Source organism: Homarus americanus, unplaced genomic scaffold, assembly GCF_018991925.1.
Source record: "Homarus americanus isolate GMGI-L3 unplaced genomic scaffold, GMGI_Hamer_2.0 scaffold48220, whole genome shotgun sequence".
Classification (NCBI taxonomy): domain Eukaryota; kingdom Metazoa; phylum Arthropoda; class Malacostraca; order Decapoda; family Nephropidae; genus Homarus; species Homarus americanus.
This window is the reverse complement of record NW_024755060.1, coordinates 2,183,531-2,197,589: the sequence shown is the minus strand read 5'-3', so window position 1 is coordinate 2,197,589 and position 14,059 is coordinate 2,183,531. Positions and strand designations below refer to the sequence as shown.

Genomic DNA, 14,059 nt, shown 5'->3' with positions numbered 1-14,059 from the left:
AACCAAGTATCTGTTATATTTTTTTTCCAAAATACATAACAGAAAGGTATTACTAACACTATTTAACCGTGAGTGTGGTTTGATTGGCTTAGTACTACCCCCGGCTAGTAAGTTAAGTAGGTTTTCTTCCTTGGGTTGGTGAGGTCTTCTAACAACGCATCTGCCACGTGTTTATCTAATTAATTAAGGTTTAGATTAGGTTTAATTTAGAAATAACTTTTTAACACATTTCCGAGGCTACGACAGTGTCTATTCAAAAATCGGCGGCGGGTCAGTCGTCAATAGTTACCCCACATAATGTCTTTTGATGCTAAACTAAAAGGTTAAAATTTCAGGTGTATAACTCTATAAATGTTTTATTAACATCTTGGTCATCAGCGAATTTTAGGAGTTTAGGTCAAGTCAAGTCAAGTCAAGTCAAGTTTGGTTAAGTTAAGTTAGGTTGAAATTATTCTTTTCCCGATGGTTAGGTCAAGTTAGGTTAAGTCAGGTTAGGTCAGGTTTGGTTAAGTTAGGTTAAAATTATATTTTTCCCATAGTTTTCATGTATTTTGAACAACTTCCAAATAGGTGGATGACTGAAACGACAATGTCACCGAATATTACATTACATTGTGTATTAATGTCACTTTAAACAGGTACAGTACTTGTATATGCCTCTAGAATATTATAAACTGTATATTAATATAAGTAATTCTCTATCTCACTTTCTATAATATCATACACTTGTCATACAGGATTACTGGCACTACTTTCTTATGACACTTTCATTGTCATATAGGATTACTGGCACTACTTTCTTATGACACTTTCAGGCAAGTTCTCCGGGCTAAGAAAGTGAGACGCTCCAACACCCAGTTCGGTGACGTGTTTCTCGGCGGTGGAGGTACGTAGTTTACATTAAAAGAATCCATATATAATAATATTTCTTCAATAATTCATAACATAAGATTGAGGTCTCTTTAGCCACACCTTAAGCCATATCATGTGAGGTCTGTGCTTAACTCAGTCTCCATCACCCTGAGAACTGTGTAATTAGTGTCCTATTGCCTCAACTGATGAACCACCTCCCTATTACCTGTATTAATTGTTTTATCCTTACAGTACCTGAGGCTAGTTACCCATACATGTGTTGTGGTTCACTTGCTGGCCCTTTATACTTCACTGTAGCAATATAATAGGGATTTTTTATTGTAGTTTATAACCTGATGTCATTTTGGAAAGACTGTGCTGTGTTCCTCCGTAATGCATCGCCTAAGATACAGTAAGCATTTGCCTCATTTCACGGCAGACGTGGATCTGATTTGGCGAATTCAGAATTGTGTATTTGTATAGATTTGTATAGATTTATACACTTATGAATATTTACGACATACAGAATTACTCTACCAGATCATTGTTGCCAGAAGCCAGATTGTGTTTTATGTGGTAACCATGAGATGAAACTGTATAATATTCACTTAATTTTGGTTAGGGCTGAATTAGTATGGCCCTCCAAGAATTGTTGTATGTCTTGTTCATTTCAATCTTTGGCTTTAAGGATCCAGAAATGTTATATTCATGCACTAATTGTCATCTGTGTCTTTAATATTAAGTCATTGCCACTTTAACCTAAATCAGTGTCAGTATCAAGCACCTGGAGATCATTGTACTTTCTGGGCAGTGTCAGTATCAAGCATTTGAAGATCATTATACTTTCTGGATCCTAAAGTTTATAGATTTAAATTCCATGGGTGTCGGTGATGTTCATGGGTTGTGATCATTAATCCAAAAAATCAAAAAACAAATTTCCTCATTAATTCCAAAGTAACAACACTGAAATGTCACCAACTAACTTTGCCACATTGGTAAGGTTCCATGACCATTTGTGACTAAATCTTTTCTCTCCCTGGCGTGCTCAGCTGGTCGAATAGGTAGGCCCGCCTCCATGCCCGCATGCCCGTTGTCTGCATGCTTGCTGCACCCTATGCCTTCATCACCTCACCCTTAATATGTGTGTTTATTCCTTCGTCTGGACACTTACCGACCCAAGTTCTTCAAGGTTTGCTGGTTAATTTTTCCCCTTAACTGGAGATATAACAAGGCACCAAACTCATTCACTTAAGCTGTCCCAAACATTGACAAAAACATAACTTAAAATATACCATAATTAACTATACAATCTATTTCCACTTAATGGGAAAAATAGATTCAGAAACTCTTGAGAATTTATACAAAATATCTATAAGAGTTACAGGTAGTTATTCTCTGTTAGTTAGTTGGTAGAAGGATTTTCAGATATATATATATTGTACAAATTTACCATCTGTGTTTAGTCTTCTTAATCTGACGTACCGGCTCCTGTTGTCGTGGTAAAGGAAGTTACGAGTTTGTGATGAGACGCTTATGGGACCTGGTCTTTAGGCTCCGTGTGTGTCTGTCTGTCCGTGTGTGTTTCTGTGTCTGTCTGTGTGTGTTTCTGTGTCTGTCTGTCTGTCTGTGAGCATGTGCATAAAACTTATTAATCCCATCGTAAAATATAGAAGATATGATACAGTAGGTAGATTAATTAAGGTAAAAATCTTTGTTTCCTCCTTTAACAGTAATGTACAGTACAGTAATCAGGATCTTAGTGTACAGTCACCCACATAATTCCTGGCTCCTCTCCTGCTGTTCCACAAACCCTAAGATTCAGACTTGTGAACCTGAAGCAATAGACTGATGTATTATTCTGTCTATAAATGCTTCAGAGTCATGAGTCTGAATCTCGGGGTTTGTGGTTCAAGAGGAGAGGTGACAGGACTTTTGTGATATGTGGATAGACAATTGATATAGGGATAGATGAGTGATATTTGGATGGATGAAATGATATTGTTGAAGTAATGGATACCCCGGATAGAAATGAAGTTGGGGTTATGGAAGGGGAACGTCATAGTTCTGTACTAGTAAATGCACCCAATAAGGCGTCTGGAGTGCTGTAACAAATGGAGGGAGAGGAGTCTTCATTGGTGGCCATCTTGATATGAAGTTGGGTAGACCATTGAAGTGTGGAGAAATAAATTACAGAACAGTATTGGTAAATATATGCATGGTGAATACAGTCTTTCTTTTATTCTTCATTATTACTCTACTTATAAATGTTAGCTAGGAGTTATATATACTGTATTTGTTATTTTATGTTTTTCCATTTGTTATGAATCTACATTTTTCTTATGTTATTTCCTAGTTTATGGAAGTTTATATACAGTCAACCCTCGCTTTACGCGGTCCCACATTACGCGTTTCCACGTTTACGCGGTACCCTGCCGAAACCGGAATGCTCACTTTCCGCGGTGCGTGTACCCTTTCACGCGGAGAGCGGCGCGAGCAGGGTGCGCACAAGGTCGCCCAGCCATCAAAACATTACTGAGTTCTTCACCCGCCACCCACCACAGCCGGCCCAAGTCAGTGATAGTGATAATGATAGTGAGGATATGGACTTATATGGACTTTGAGGGGTTTGACAAAGAGGCCCTGCAAGCCTCTGTGGTGGATAGTGATACAAGTGATACAAGTGATACAGGTGAGGGCCAATAATCTGCCCTCTGCCTCGGAACCAACCCCCCATCCCCGTGTGCCCAGCCATCTTTTCTACTAATGTAAGTGTTAAAAAACCTAATATTATTTATATTTCTCTTAATTATTAATTGTGTGTGCATACCATCATAAAATTAAGAAGTTATTTTTACTAACCATAGGTATTGTGTCTGAAAAAGTGGAGTTTGGGGGTCGGCCCGGTCTCTATTTCAATTAATCCCATATGTTATGGTGTTCACTTTACGCGTTTCTCACTTTACACGGGCCGCCGTGGGTTCAATTGACCGCGTAAAGTGAGGGTTCACTGTACAGTTATTTAGATTTTTTTTGGGGGGGAATGATTATTTTTTTTTTTAATTACTGTATTAATATCGTGTAATTAGGCAAGGACAATTTATGGGGTCATTTGCATATCTGTGTCGTAATTCTATAAAACTGATTATTTTCCATTCAATTTTCAAATACTGTATGTTGTATATTTACTTACGTACTTGGAATGTACCGAGTACCTGTATATCATCTTGTAGGTATACCGTATATTCATCAATTGAGGTTAGTTATACTTATATGACTTATGTGAGTAATAACAGCATAGTAAACTTTATCTCTCTGTGTTCTGTACAGTGTGAGGCCAGTGTAGGTAGTGTGGCAGCCATCATGGATTCCTCACCCACTAAACCTTCATTATTCCACTATGCTACTCCTGTGTGTCTTCAAGTATTGTTAATATTTGTAAAACTCGTACATTTTCCATTTTTGTTCTTGTCTGTGTTCGAAGAAATGTTTGTAAACCCCCTCACCACCCACAGTTGCTTATACAGTATTAAGCTTATGATAATATATTTGGCTCTTAAGTATTTTATTATTCTAAGTGTCTTATTATTGAGGAACTTTTTGCTGTTATTGTCTTGGTTGTAGGCATCGGAGAATCTCTTGATGTATCCATTTATGAAATTATTTGATTTTCACGTTCCTATTGTCTTTCTGTCATTTATGGGAATGATATCTTCCACCTAAGTGATCCGGTATATCAAGAGACTTATAATAAGATGGACTTGGATGTATATGAAAGAATAATATTGATATCAGAAAGTGCATCAGTGCCATGTAAAATTAGGTCAGCAAATGAAGTGGTTATTACAGTATTGTGAGTTATCAGTACTGAACTGTTAAATGTATAGAGTGTATAGGTGACCATGGTAGGTTATGTGTATAGGAAAGGTAACTGTAATAATAGGAATCTCCCCTTCTGTACTTTGTCTGTCTGTCAAGATTTTGTAATCATAACTTCAGTTTGTCTTCCTCACTTTAAAGTACAGTAGACAGGTCAATATTGTAGTCTGGTTTCAGTCGTATTTACTTTGTTTTACTATTGATTTATCTACTAAATATCTCTACTTACTGTTTTCCTTTGAGTCCAAAATAGGTGTTGTATCCTGATCTTGATTAATTGAAGTTATTTAAAGTTATTTTACATGTGTGCAATAATGAGATCTGGCCGACTGTCATATTTTGTGATGAATACTTTTGTAGAGTTCTGGGAAATTATATCTTAATGCTAACATGAATGGCAGTTTATGATCCAATACATTACAGTATCTTACTTTATTTGGGCTGTAATATACTGTATCAGATCTAACCCCCACACAAAGGCTCATTTTCTACTATACTACATGTGTTATTATTTGACTAAGTAACTGCAGTTATCATTAGGGGAGGCAAGTTGAATGTAAATTATGTTTTATTAGGTAATGCTGTCCTGGAGTCTGAGTCTCTTGGTGCCTTTATGTGAAGTAGACACATTGTACTGAGTCTCTTGTGTAGGTAAAACATATATCATTGAATATCTTGATAATTAACTATATGTCTAGTTGAGTGACTTTCCCAAGGCTTAGACTGTACTAATGAGTGCTTGGATACTAACTCTGGGATAAACCAAAGTCTGTGTAGTTCCAGAAATCATGTTGATAGGTAGTTTGATAATCTAAAGTCAAGCTAGGGAGACCATCTTGGGACAATACTGTACGTAGTTAGTAATGACTATATTGTAGTTTGTAATAAAGGAAATCATGTACTGTATTCCTGTCCAGTATTTGGTTCATGATTTTCAAAGTATCATAGTACTGTATATTTAGTGCACTGTAGTTAAGGATATGTACAGTAGTTGATGGAGTAACTCATTAGCCGACACATTTTTATTTATTTGTTCTATGAATAATGTAGTGATGAAGTTGTAGGTAAATGCCTTCACTTCACAGCTTTAACTCAAGTTGGATATTTATGCTTTTGTGTTTTATTATGATTTATTTATCCAGTATATAGTTTTTTGTAATGTCAGTGATTTATACACTATTTTCTATAATACTGTAAATGGTCACTATAAGATGTGTGTTGGGGTGTTGTGAATTACACTCATGTGCAGAGAAGAATTGTCATGGCACCTAAGGGTTAAAGGAAACCTCATGAAAATATTAGTTACTGTTAAGTGCTGATCATTTTTTATATTTAATTCTTCACTTTCTCACCAACGTGCAGTTTTGTGAGAGTTCCTCACTTTAAGACAGTTGTTTAAAGAGATAATATACTCGTTTGATTTCATAACTGGAATACAATATTACCAAGAGTCAGGACCTCGGCATCAATCTGGTCACCTTATCATAACAGGAAGAGGCTTGTAGGAGTGAGAGAAAAAAAAGAGTTATTTCAGTGGTTGATTATTTTATTGACATTTTATTCATAATTTTGACATTTATAAATATATAAGCTTATTCTTCACTATTATACTTAATATTATAATTTAATTTATGTTTTATTTATCTGTTTGAGTCATACAAAACCTTGAACAAAGCTGTAATATCTGACCGTACTGAGCAACAGGTAGAAATTTGTAACTGTATTGTGTGTGTGTTTGTGTTCCTGAATGTTACTACAGCTGATCGACTCCTTTACAGGTATCAGCCCTGACGACGACACACTCCTGTTCCTCTTGAATGGGGGAAAGAGTCGCTCCATCACACCTCCGCCTAGTGACCCTACGTCGTCCTCGACATTGGACTCGAGGATCCCAGATGCTGCCAAACTGGAGGAGGAGGTGAGGGTGAGGGGGAGGAGCAGAGATAAAAGAGAGATAAAATATTCTGTGTAAATAAGACAGAATGATATACTGTAGTCTGTAAGGGAAGGAAGGGGTGGATGAGGGTGGCAGTCGAGGATGATTAATAAGTACAGTATGATATTAAGGGATTTAAAGGGGCAGAAAGAAGGGGTTTGTAAAGGGAGGAAAGTATGATGAGCTGGCAAGTTATTACAGTATTTTATTTTAATATTACAATCAGGAGTTTGTATTAGGGACCAAAGTTCTTAACAGAGGGTAAGGGAAAGGGTAAACAAGGTGATGTTACAATGTTATTTATCGGTGGAAACCAAAAGATAGATTCAGTAAAAACAAGAATTTAAATAAGAACTGAATATCATGAACACAGGAAGATGAAGTAGGATGATGTTCATTGTCGGTTATTGTGTAATTGGCGGAAAATAACATGGCGAGATTTAAGGTGCCTTTATGTACGCGTACACTACATCTTGTAAATTCACACACCAAGACCTATTGAACTATGACGGATATTAATGCTTTGTAATTCACGCCTAAGTCTTAAGTAAACGAATATTATATAAGGCATAGAAAGTTGCCCCTCATATATGCAGTAGTATGAGTGAGAGGGAAAAAATGTTTGGAGTTATTGATCCTCTGAAGTTAGTCTCGGCCACAGAACAACACAACAGGATCAACCATTTATGATTCCAGCTACACAAGCTCACAGGTCAGACGCTCCCAGTCTGTCCCTGTTAGAAGTGAAGCGCTGCCCCAGATTTAATGTTTATCTTTATTTTGTTTGAGTTATGTTTATTTGAAGGTACAGTAAGTGCTGCTGGAATGTGTACAGTTGTTGGTTATCTGCTTTTGGGGTTGGCCGATGTGTGTGTGATATTCAATCTTCATATCCTGGTAACGTTTCTGTACGTTCATTACGTTACTCAACTTACTGAAAAGTGGTTTAACCCTTAAACTGCTCTCTGCATCAGTTGACGATGCATGCTCAACATAAATAGGCTGTTGCTGTGGTGTAAAGTTTTCACTTTTTTTATTTTTTTTTTTATCAGACAATGAATCTTTATCTCAGGACTTCATTAATAATGGTTTGTTGTATTTTATGTATTGTCATAAACTTCATTCCTGGATATAAGTTAAGCAAGTCCCATAATGCTATATATTCCCTTCTCCCCCCCTACCCACAACCCCCTCCTTGGGTCTTGCATCAGCAGGTATCTTAATTTGCATCTCATTAAAATCCTCTCATGTACTGTGACAGATGGTGTCCATATTGCACCCATGGACAGTCAACAAGTTAGCAACACAAAGATTGGTTTCATCCTTACCCCAGTAGCTGGTTTATGGTCTGTAAACCCTTAATGTCCCACCAGTAATTACTCAACCATGAATGCCTTGGTTTATACTTGCCATGATAGCAGTGAATCCCTCTTGGTACAGTATTTTATGTGACCCAGGAAGAGCCACGTGTGTTGTTAGTGTTGAGTCTCTACAGGGGCTGATAATTAACACAGTTGGCAGCATTTAATCTTGTGTGTATGTGACCTTGTCTCTCATCTTGCCTGCTGTGTCAGCTGCGGCTCCTGAGTGGAAATCGTGAAGCAACCTTTCCAGAGACCATCCCAGAGGAAACGTCTAGCACTGAGGAGGAGCATGTGGTAGGTGGCACAAGTGATGCTAATACAATACTCTGCCTCTTTTTAATAATACCTGTAATAATGATTAACAATTGGTATTTAGGCGATTTAACCAAGGATAGTCGACAAAGCCATCAGATGCTTATTTCCAGTAAGGTCTATTAGTTTAAATACCAACAGCTTCTGGTATTCCCAGACAGTCACCCATCCAAGTACTAACCAGACTCGACGTCACTTAACTTCGCCGATCGGACAAGAAGCGATTAATTCCAATGAGTTTATTTGATGGATGATTAGTGAATGTGACACTTGTATAATATATAACCTTATTTGTATAATAACTTGCTATAATACATAATTTGACTACAGTATTGACCAGATGACATTCATACCCAGACAGTTGTCAAAGAACTCTGGAAGAACTGAACTTGAAGATGGAGGAGTAGGATGAGATACCTTCAGCACACTTGAGGGATTTGTTTTATGTTGATAACAAAGGTTGATGAGGTTAATGTTATTTTACTTACACTTGAGTTGTAACAGATTCTGATTCAGAGTACTGTACAGTATACAGTATCTTGAAGGTGGTAAATGATGTTGCTGAAATATTCTTCTGAAAATAATAAAATAAATTGTAAGACGTAGTGTCGGCTGACCTGGAAAGAATTTGACAGTACAGAGAAGAAATGAATGTGAGTTGTATTGATGTATGATTATAAGATAATGACCAAGTGAGTCACACTGTGTCATCCACATGGTAAATGACCACACTCCAGCACTACAGCTGGTGCATGACCATGCAGCACTTATCCTCATGGCATGTGTCCCAGTGAGTCATGTGGTATGTGTTCCCATGACACTTGACCACATAGCATGTTCTTTTGTGAATGCTGTCCAAGTGACCCTCGTCCTTATGACAGCTCTGTTTATTCTAAGATGACATCTGTCTAAGCTACCCTCCTCATTCTGACAGCAGTCTGAGTGACTTTATATCTGTATTGCAGCTGTTCAGTGACCTGTGTCCTTGTACAGCCCTTCTTGTAGCAGCTGCCCAGGTCACATCCATTTCCATACTTGTAATAACTCTTGGTTATCTCAGGTTCATGTAACAACTGTTGTAGTGCTTAACATGTTGTGGCAGCTGCTCAAGAATCCCATGTTTATGTGGCAGTTGTCCAAGTTACTTTGTTTATACTGACGCTGCTTCAGTGACCCATATCCACGTACAGTACAGTATTAGTTGTCCATATTGTAACAGGTGCCCAAGTGACCCTCATAATTTACAGCACTGTAGTTTCCTAGCACGATGACTGGCCCTGATTGAGCCTATCTCCCCCACAAGGTGATATTCAGACTTGGCTCCTACCCTGACAACGATGGCAAGGAGTCGCACGTATACAAGGTATGACAATATCATTAACACATAGTCTAAGTTGTCTGAGTCACCCAACTTTCCTTATGTGATGTTTGATGATAGCATGAATGTTTTCCCTGTCCTGTACAGCATAGTGCATGGATGGTGTAGTGTGTAGTTATTCCACATCTGATCCACTTGCTTGATTCTACTTTTATAAATGTACCTTTTCACTTTATATCTTTTAAATATGGGAAGTTGTGAGTTTTTTTAATATATTTTCTGTCGACTATATTTTTGTATGACATAATTCTAACCTTTATTATAGTCGTATTATAATATGACAATACTTTACCCCACTATACCAGCATCATTTAATAGGTAGCATGATAGTCAGTCAGCATTATGGTGGTCCTCAGTCCACCAGAAAATACCACAACATATTCAGCATACTTAGTGTAGTGAACATTTACCATTACATCATACTCAACATACTTCACTGCATGTTGTATGTTAGTGCCTTGTTCACCATAATGTTCAAGTTTTTTGGTATAATTCCCACCTGGTTTAATTATGTTTTACCTGCACAACTCTTAGTCTTTTTTCAGGTTAATTTAAGTGGTTATATCTACCTTAGAGAGTCTTACATAACCAAGCATGTTTTTAATTGGTGCACAGGGCTATTGTTTTTATCCCAAAACCCTAAATGATTACAGTACAGTACAGTACTATATTTTGTGAACTAAACAGAAACTTAAAAATTGTTAGGAATAAAGTCTGGCCATGCCTTATTTTTTGTCCTCATATTAATATAAATGCTTTATTTTTACCCACATTTTAATATTTATGCCTTATTTTTGCCCTTAGGGCCATTCCAGGAGTTTTAATATCATGTAAACAAACACAGATTTGCCACATCTCACAAAAAGTGCCAGTCACTGTATCTGGTATAAGTGCAGGCAACTGTACCTGTTTTGATGGCCAGATGATCACTACGAACTGTATGTGTTGTTTTCTCGAAACATTTTAGTTTTCCAGGAGCTCTGTTGGTGACAATATATACGCACGTGTGGCCGCACCATGACATCCAAAATGACTTGATGTATCTTGGAAAAGTTATTTTTAGTCCAGTTGTTTATATTTGAAGAAGGATTGTATATATTTTTACCAAGTGTAGAAATTATACATTATTTAATGACCTTTTGGTACCTTCGCCGATGATTATTCACATGTGATTTTGTTTCTATATGTGATAACCCTTAATAATCTCTTCTGCTATTTAATTAACATTATTTTATTATTGTTTAAGTTGAAAAATACAGTACAATTATATTTATATATCTTGGTTTTTTAATTAAAGTAAAAATAATGAAATAGTTCCCTGACTTATTACTGTTTCCAGGCTGAACATCCATCATCCTTCCTTCGTCCACCCACTGTGGAGATCAGTGACACCACCACCTCCCCGACACAGCCGCCATCCGTCGCCGCGTCTACACCCACAGAGTCCCAAACGCCGAGGCTCAATGAAATCAATTCTTCTGCCAAGACCAGGTGAGGGGAACACTATATGAGGTGTGGGAGTAAATGTACGTATATTAGAGACAAAGTTCCTTTCAACCTGTATAGAGAAAGATTGAGGAAGTAAAGGCTTGAGGAGAGATTACACAACACCAACTGGATCAAGCTGTACTGAATGATGGATTACTGTATGGTGCTGTATTATATGTATGATTATGTATTATCAGTTACTAGGACACTGGTAACAAATAGATTCTTTAGCTGGTGTTAATTGGTTGTTACAGTGTGTCGGGTCCAGGTGGTAAGCCCAACTCTCTCATCGACCCAACTTTGGCCACTTTTCTTGACGTTGCTGTTCTTCGCTGCTTGTTTGTACACCAGTGGATGGAAGAAGGTGTATATTGGGCCCTTAATTTTATCTACAGAAGGTAAGATGATGAGCTGAATTTCTCTTTAGATTTCATAGTGCTTCAGAGACAGCCACCATGACTTAACCTCAGTCACAAGTTTGCTTCACCTCAGTCACAAGTTTGCTTCACCTCAGTCACAAGTTTGCTTCACCTCAGTAACTAGTAGGCATCACCTTCCCTTATAAAGTAATTTGACCGTAGTATCAGAGTTACTTACAATCTGTGCATCTTATTTTTGGGATGGACCAAAGATAATTAAACCAGTAGTTTAGGAAATTACATTAACCTAAATTCAGATGGTAACATTATAGAATTCATCAGCCTGAATGTATTGAGCATAATACAAAAGACGAAAGTTATGGTCGTAGGGAAAAACAAAACATGGAACTTTAAGGAGACTGATTTTCACGACTGTGGTTTAAAGAAGTAGTAAAGGTGAACCTACTCTTGTGATATTACTTCTATATTATTCATGTATTAACTCATAAAACCAACACTACTCTATTTTAAGCTGGTTTAAAATCTCACAAGTCCCTCCCTAAGGATCTGTAGACCAATAAAGACTGAAGTACAAGACCTCATTTTGTCACCGAGAGGATGAAGTTTACGGCTGAAAGATGTTATGAGATAGAGTCCATAAACTATTGAATCAAAGTTGTAGTTAATCTCATGACAGTAAATTCTTCACTGTACATAGAGTCAACTACTTGTGCTATGTGAAGGTTATTAATGTAACTGAGGGTGATAATGGTGGCTGGTAAGACTCAGTATTATTACCTTTGCTTCTTCCCTCTGCTACTAACCTGTAGAGCTAAATTATGGAGGGCATATACATATATTATATATAAATAATAAAGTATTTTTCATATTCTCAGTAATATTAGGGTATAACCTGTCAATACAGCAGAGTATTGACTAATTTGTGTATCTATGCTTCTGTAAAACTAACCAATTTGCATGGTTGAAGTAACATGAAACAGACCTATTGGCTGTAAAGTAAACAGAGCCACCTGCCTCCCTTGGCTATTCCTTGTACTGTAGGGCTGTATATTAGAGAAGAATGGTTTAGTTAAGGTAATGTTTACTCACATCTGAAGATATTAATTAATCATGACAGGTAGCTGTTACTGTATATGTTTAAAGTACTGTCCTAGGCTTAATATCCCTTCATGTTAGATGCATGAATGTCTTGTGAGTGAAGTACCGTAACACACTTATTGATATATTAGAAGTAATGAATGATAGTGAATGAAGGGAAGTCTGTGTTTACTCATTGATTCTGGCCATCCTCTACCATAGTGGGAAAAAGGCTTACAAGAGTGAGGAAAAACAATGTAATATTTTCAAGTTAAATTAATGTTGAAAGTGAAACTCAATGCGTCACTTTCATGTTATATCTTCAGAATTGTGAAACATGATTTGGTTTGCACATCCTGATATTAATAATTGAAGTCTTCTCTTAATTACATTATAAGATTATACAGTATTATAGATACATTAGGTCTAGAAGCAAATATTATTGAAGTAATGAGAAATGCTGACACAAGATTAAAGATGGTGTCCCTTACTGTAGATATATAACCCAGTAATATCTCTGTCTCATAATGTGATGAGAAGACCTACGGTATACAGAACTAGAGATGGAAGGAAGAACATTACAGTGCTAACATTTACAACTGTTCCTGTTAAGATAATATTGGAGAGACTATTAACAAGCTTCCTCCTTATAGATGTGGTGACCGCGTAGCTCTAGATAGATGACGTTCACACATAACATAGATGAACATGTGGACGGTGTGATTACTTTCAAAGCTTCATATTTTGTTGGGTATACAGTTTGTACTCTTAAATTCTAGCTAGTTGAGTGAAGCTGATGAATGAGGAGACTTCATAAGAAAAATAATGAATTGTTAGTGATTAAAATTAATTTCCTGAGTAAAGCAGTCAAATGAAGTGGTGTTTAAAATGCCCAAAACTTTCATATGAGGAGCAGCTGTGGGCCACTTCATGTTTATTCTCTAAACTAACTTGATATCTTGTGTTCACTTGTTATTGCCTTCCTGTTATCTTTTAAAAATCTCTGTAACTCACTTGGTCTCGACGTGCAATTAACCCGTAACTAACACTCAGATGATTCGATGCCCAGGTTATAGAGGAGACCATAGCACTTAAGTGATTAGGTTACAACAGTTAGAGTAAGTGGATCAAGACAAATGAAGAGAGAGTTACCTGTTGCTCTTGATGCTGACCATCCTGTAACTTGTTGGGAAAAACTTGCATAAAAAGAAAAAAATCATGAGTTTACGTATATGCTTGGTTTATCTCTCTTGGGTGCCATAAAGGCCACTCTGATTAATCTCGCATCAAAGGGAGAAAAAGAAGGAAGTTTGGAAGGATCACATGAAAGTGACTGTGATTTATGCTGAAAGAATTACTGTGATTTATACTGAAAGAGGATTAAATTAGAACAGTT

The 14,059-nt window shown here is 36.9% G+C and overlaps 1 protein-coding gene across 14 annotated transcripts in view; it reads left to right on the top strand.

Annotated features, from left to right (window-relative positions):
• Positions 1 to 14,059, top strand: part of LOC121856415 (protein unc-80 homolog) — a 104,959-nt gene that overhangs the window by 24,415 nt on the left and 66,485 nt on the right. For 12 of the 14 annotated variants that reach the window (XM_042352014.1, XM_042352003.1, XM_042352013.1 and 9 more), the window contains exons 9-15: positions 816 to 886; positions 1,902 to 1,913; positions 6,507 to 6,646; positions 8,239 to 8,322; positions 9,644 to 9,703; positions 11,058 to 11,209; positions 11,461 to 11,604. In XM_042352014.1, the coding sequence (XP_042207948.1) occupies positions 816 to 886; positions 1,902 to 1,913; positions 6,507 to 6,646; positions 8,239 to 8,322; positions 9,644 to 9,703; positions 11,058 to 11,209; positions 11,461 to 11,604 (663 nt within the window). The remainder of the gene's footprint in view (positions 1 to 815; positions 887 to 1,901; positions 1,914 to 6,506; positions 6,647 to 8,238; positions 8,323 to 9,643; positions 9,704 to 11,057; positions 11,210 to 11,460; positions 11,605 to 14,059) is intronic. The other 2 variants (XM_042352005.1, XM_042352011.1) reach the window with 2 other exon arrangements.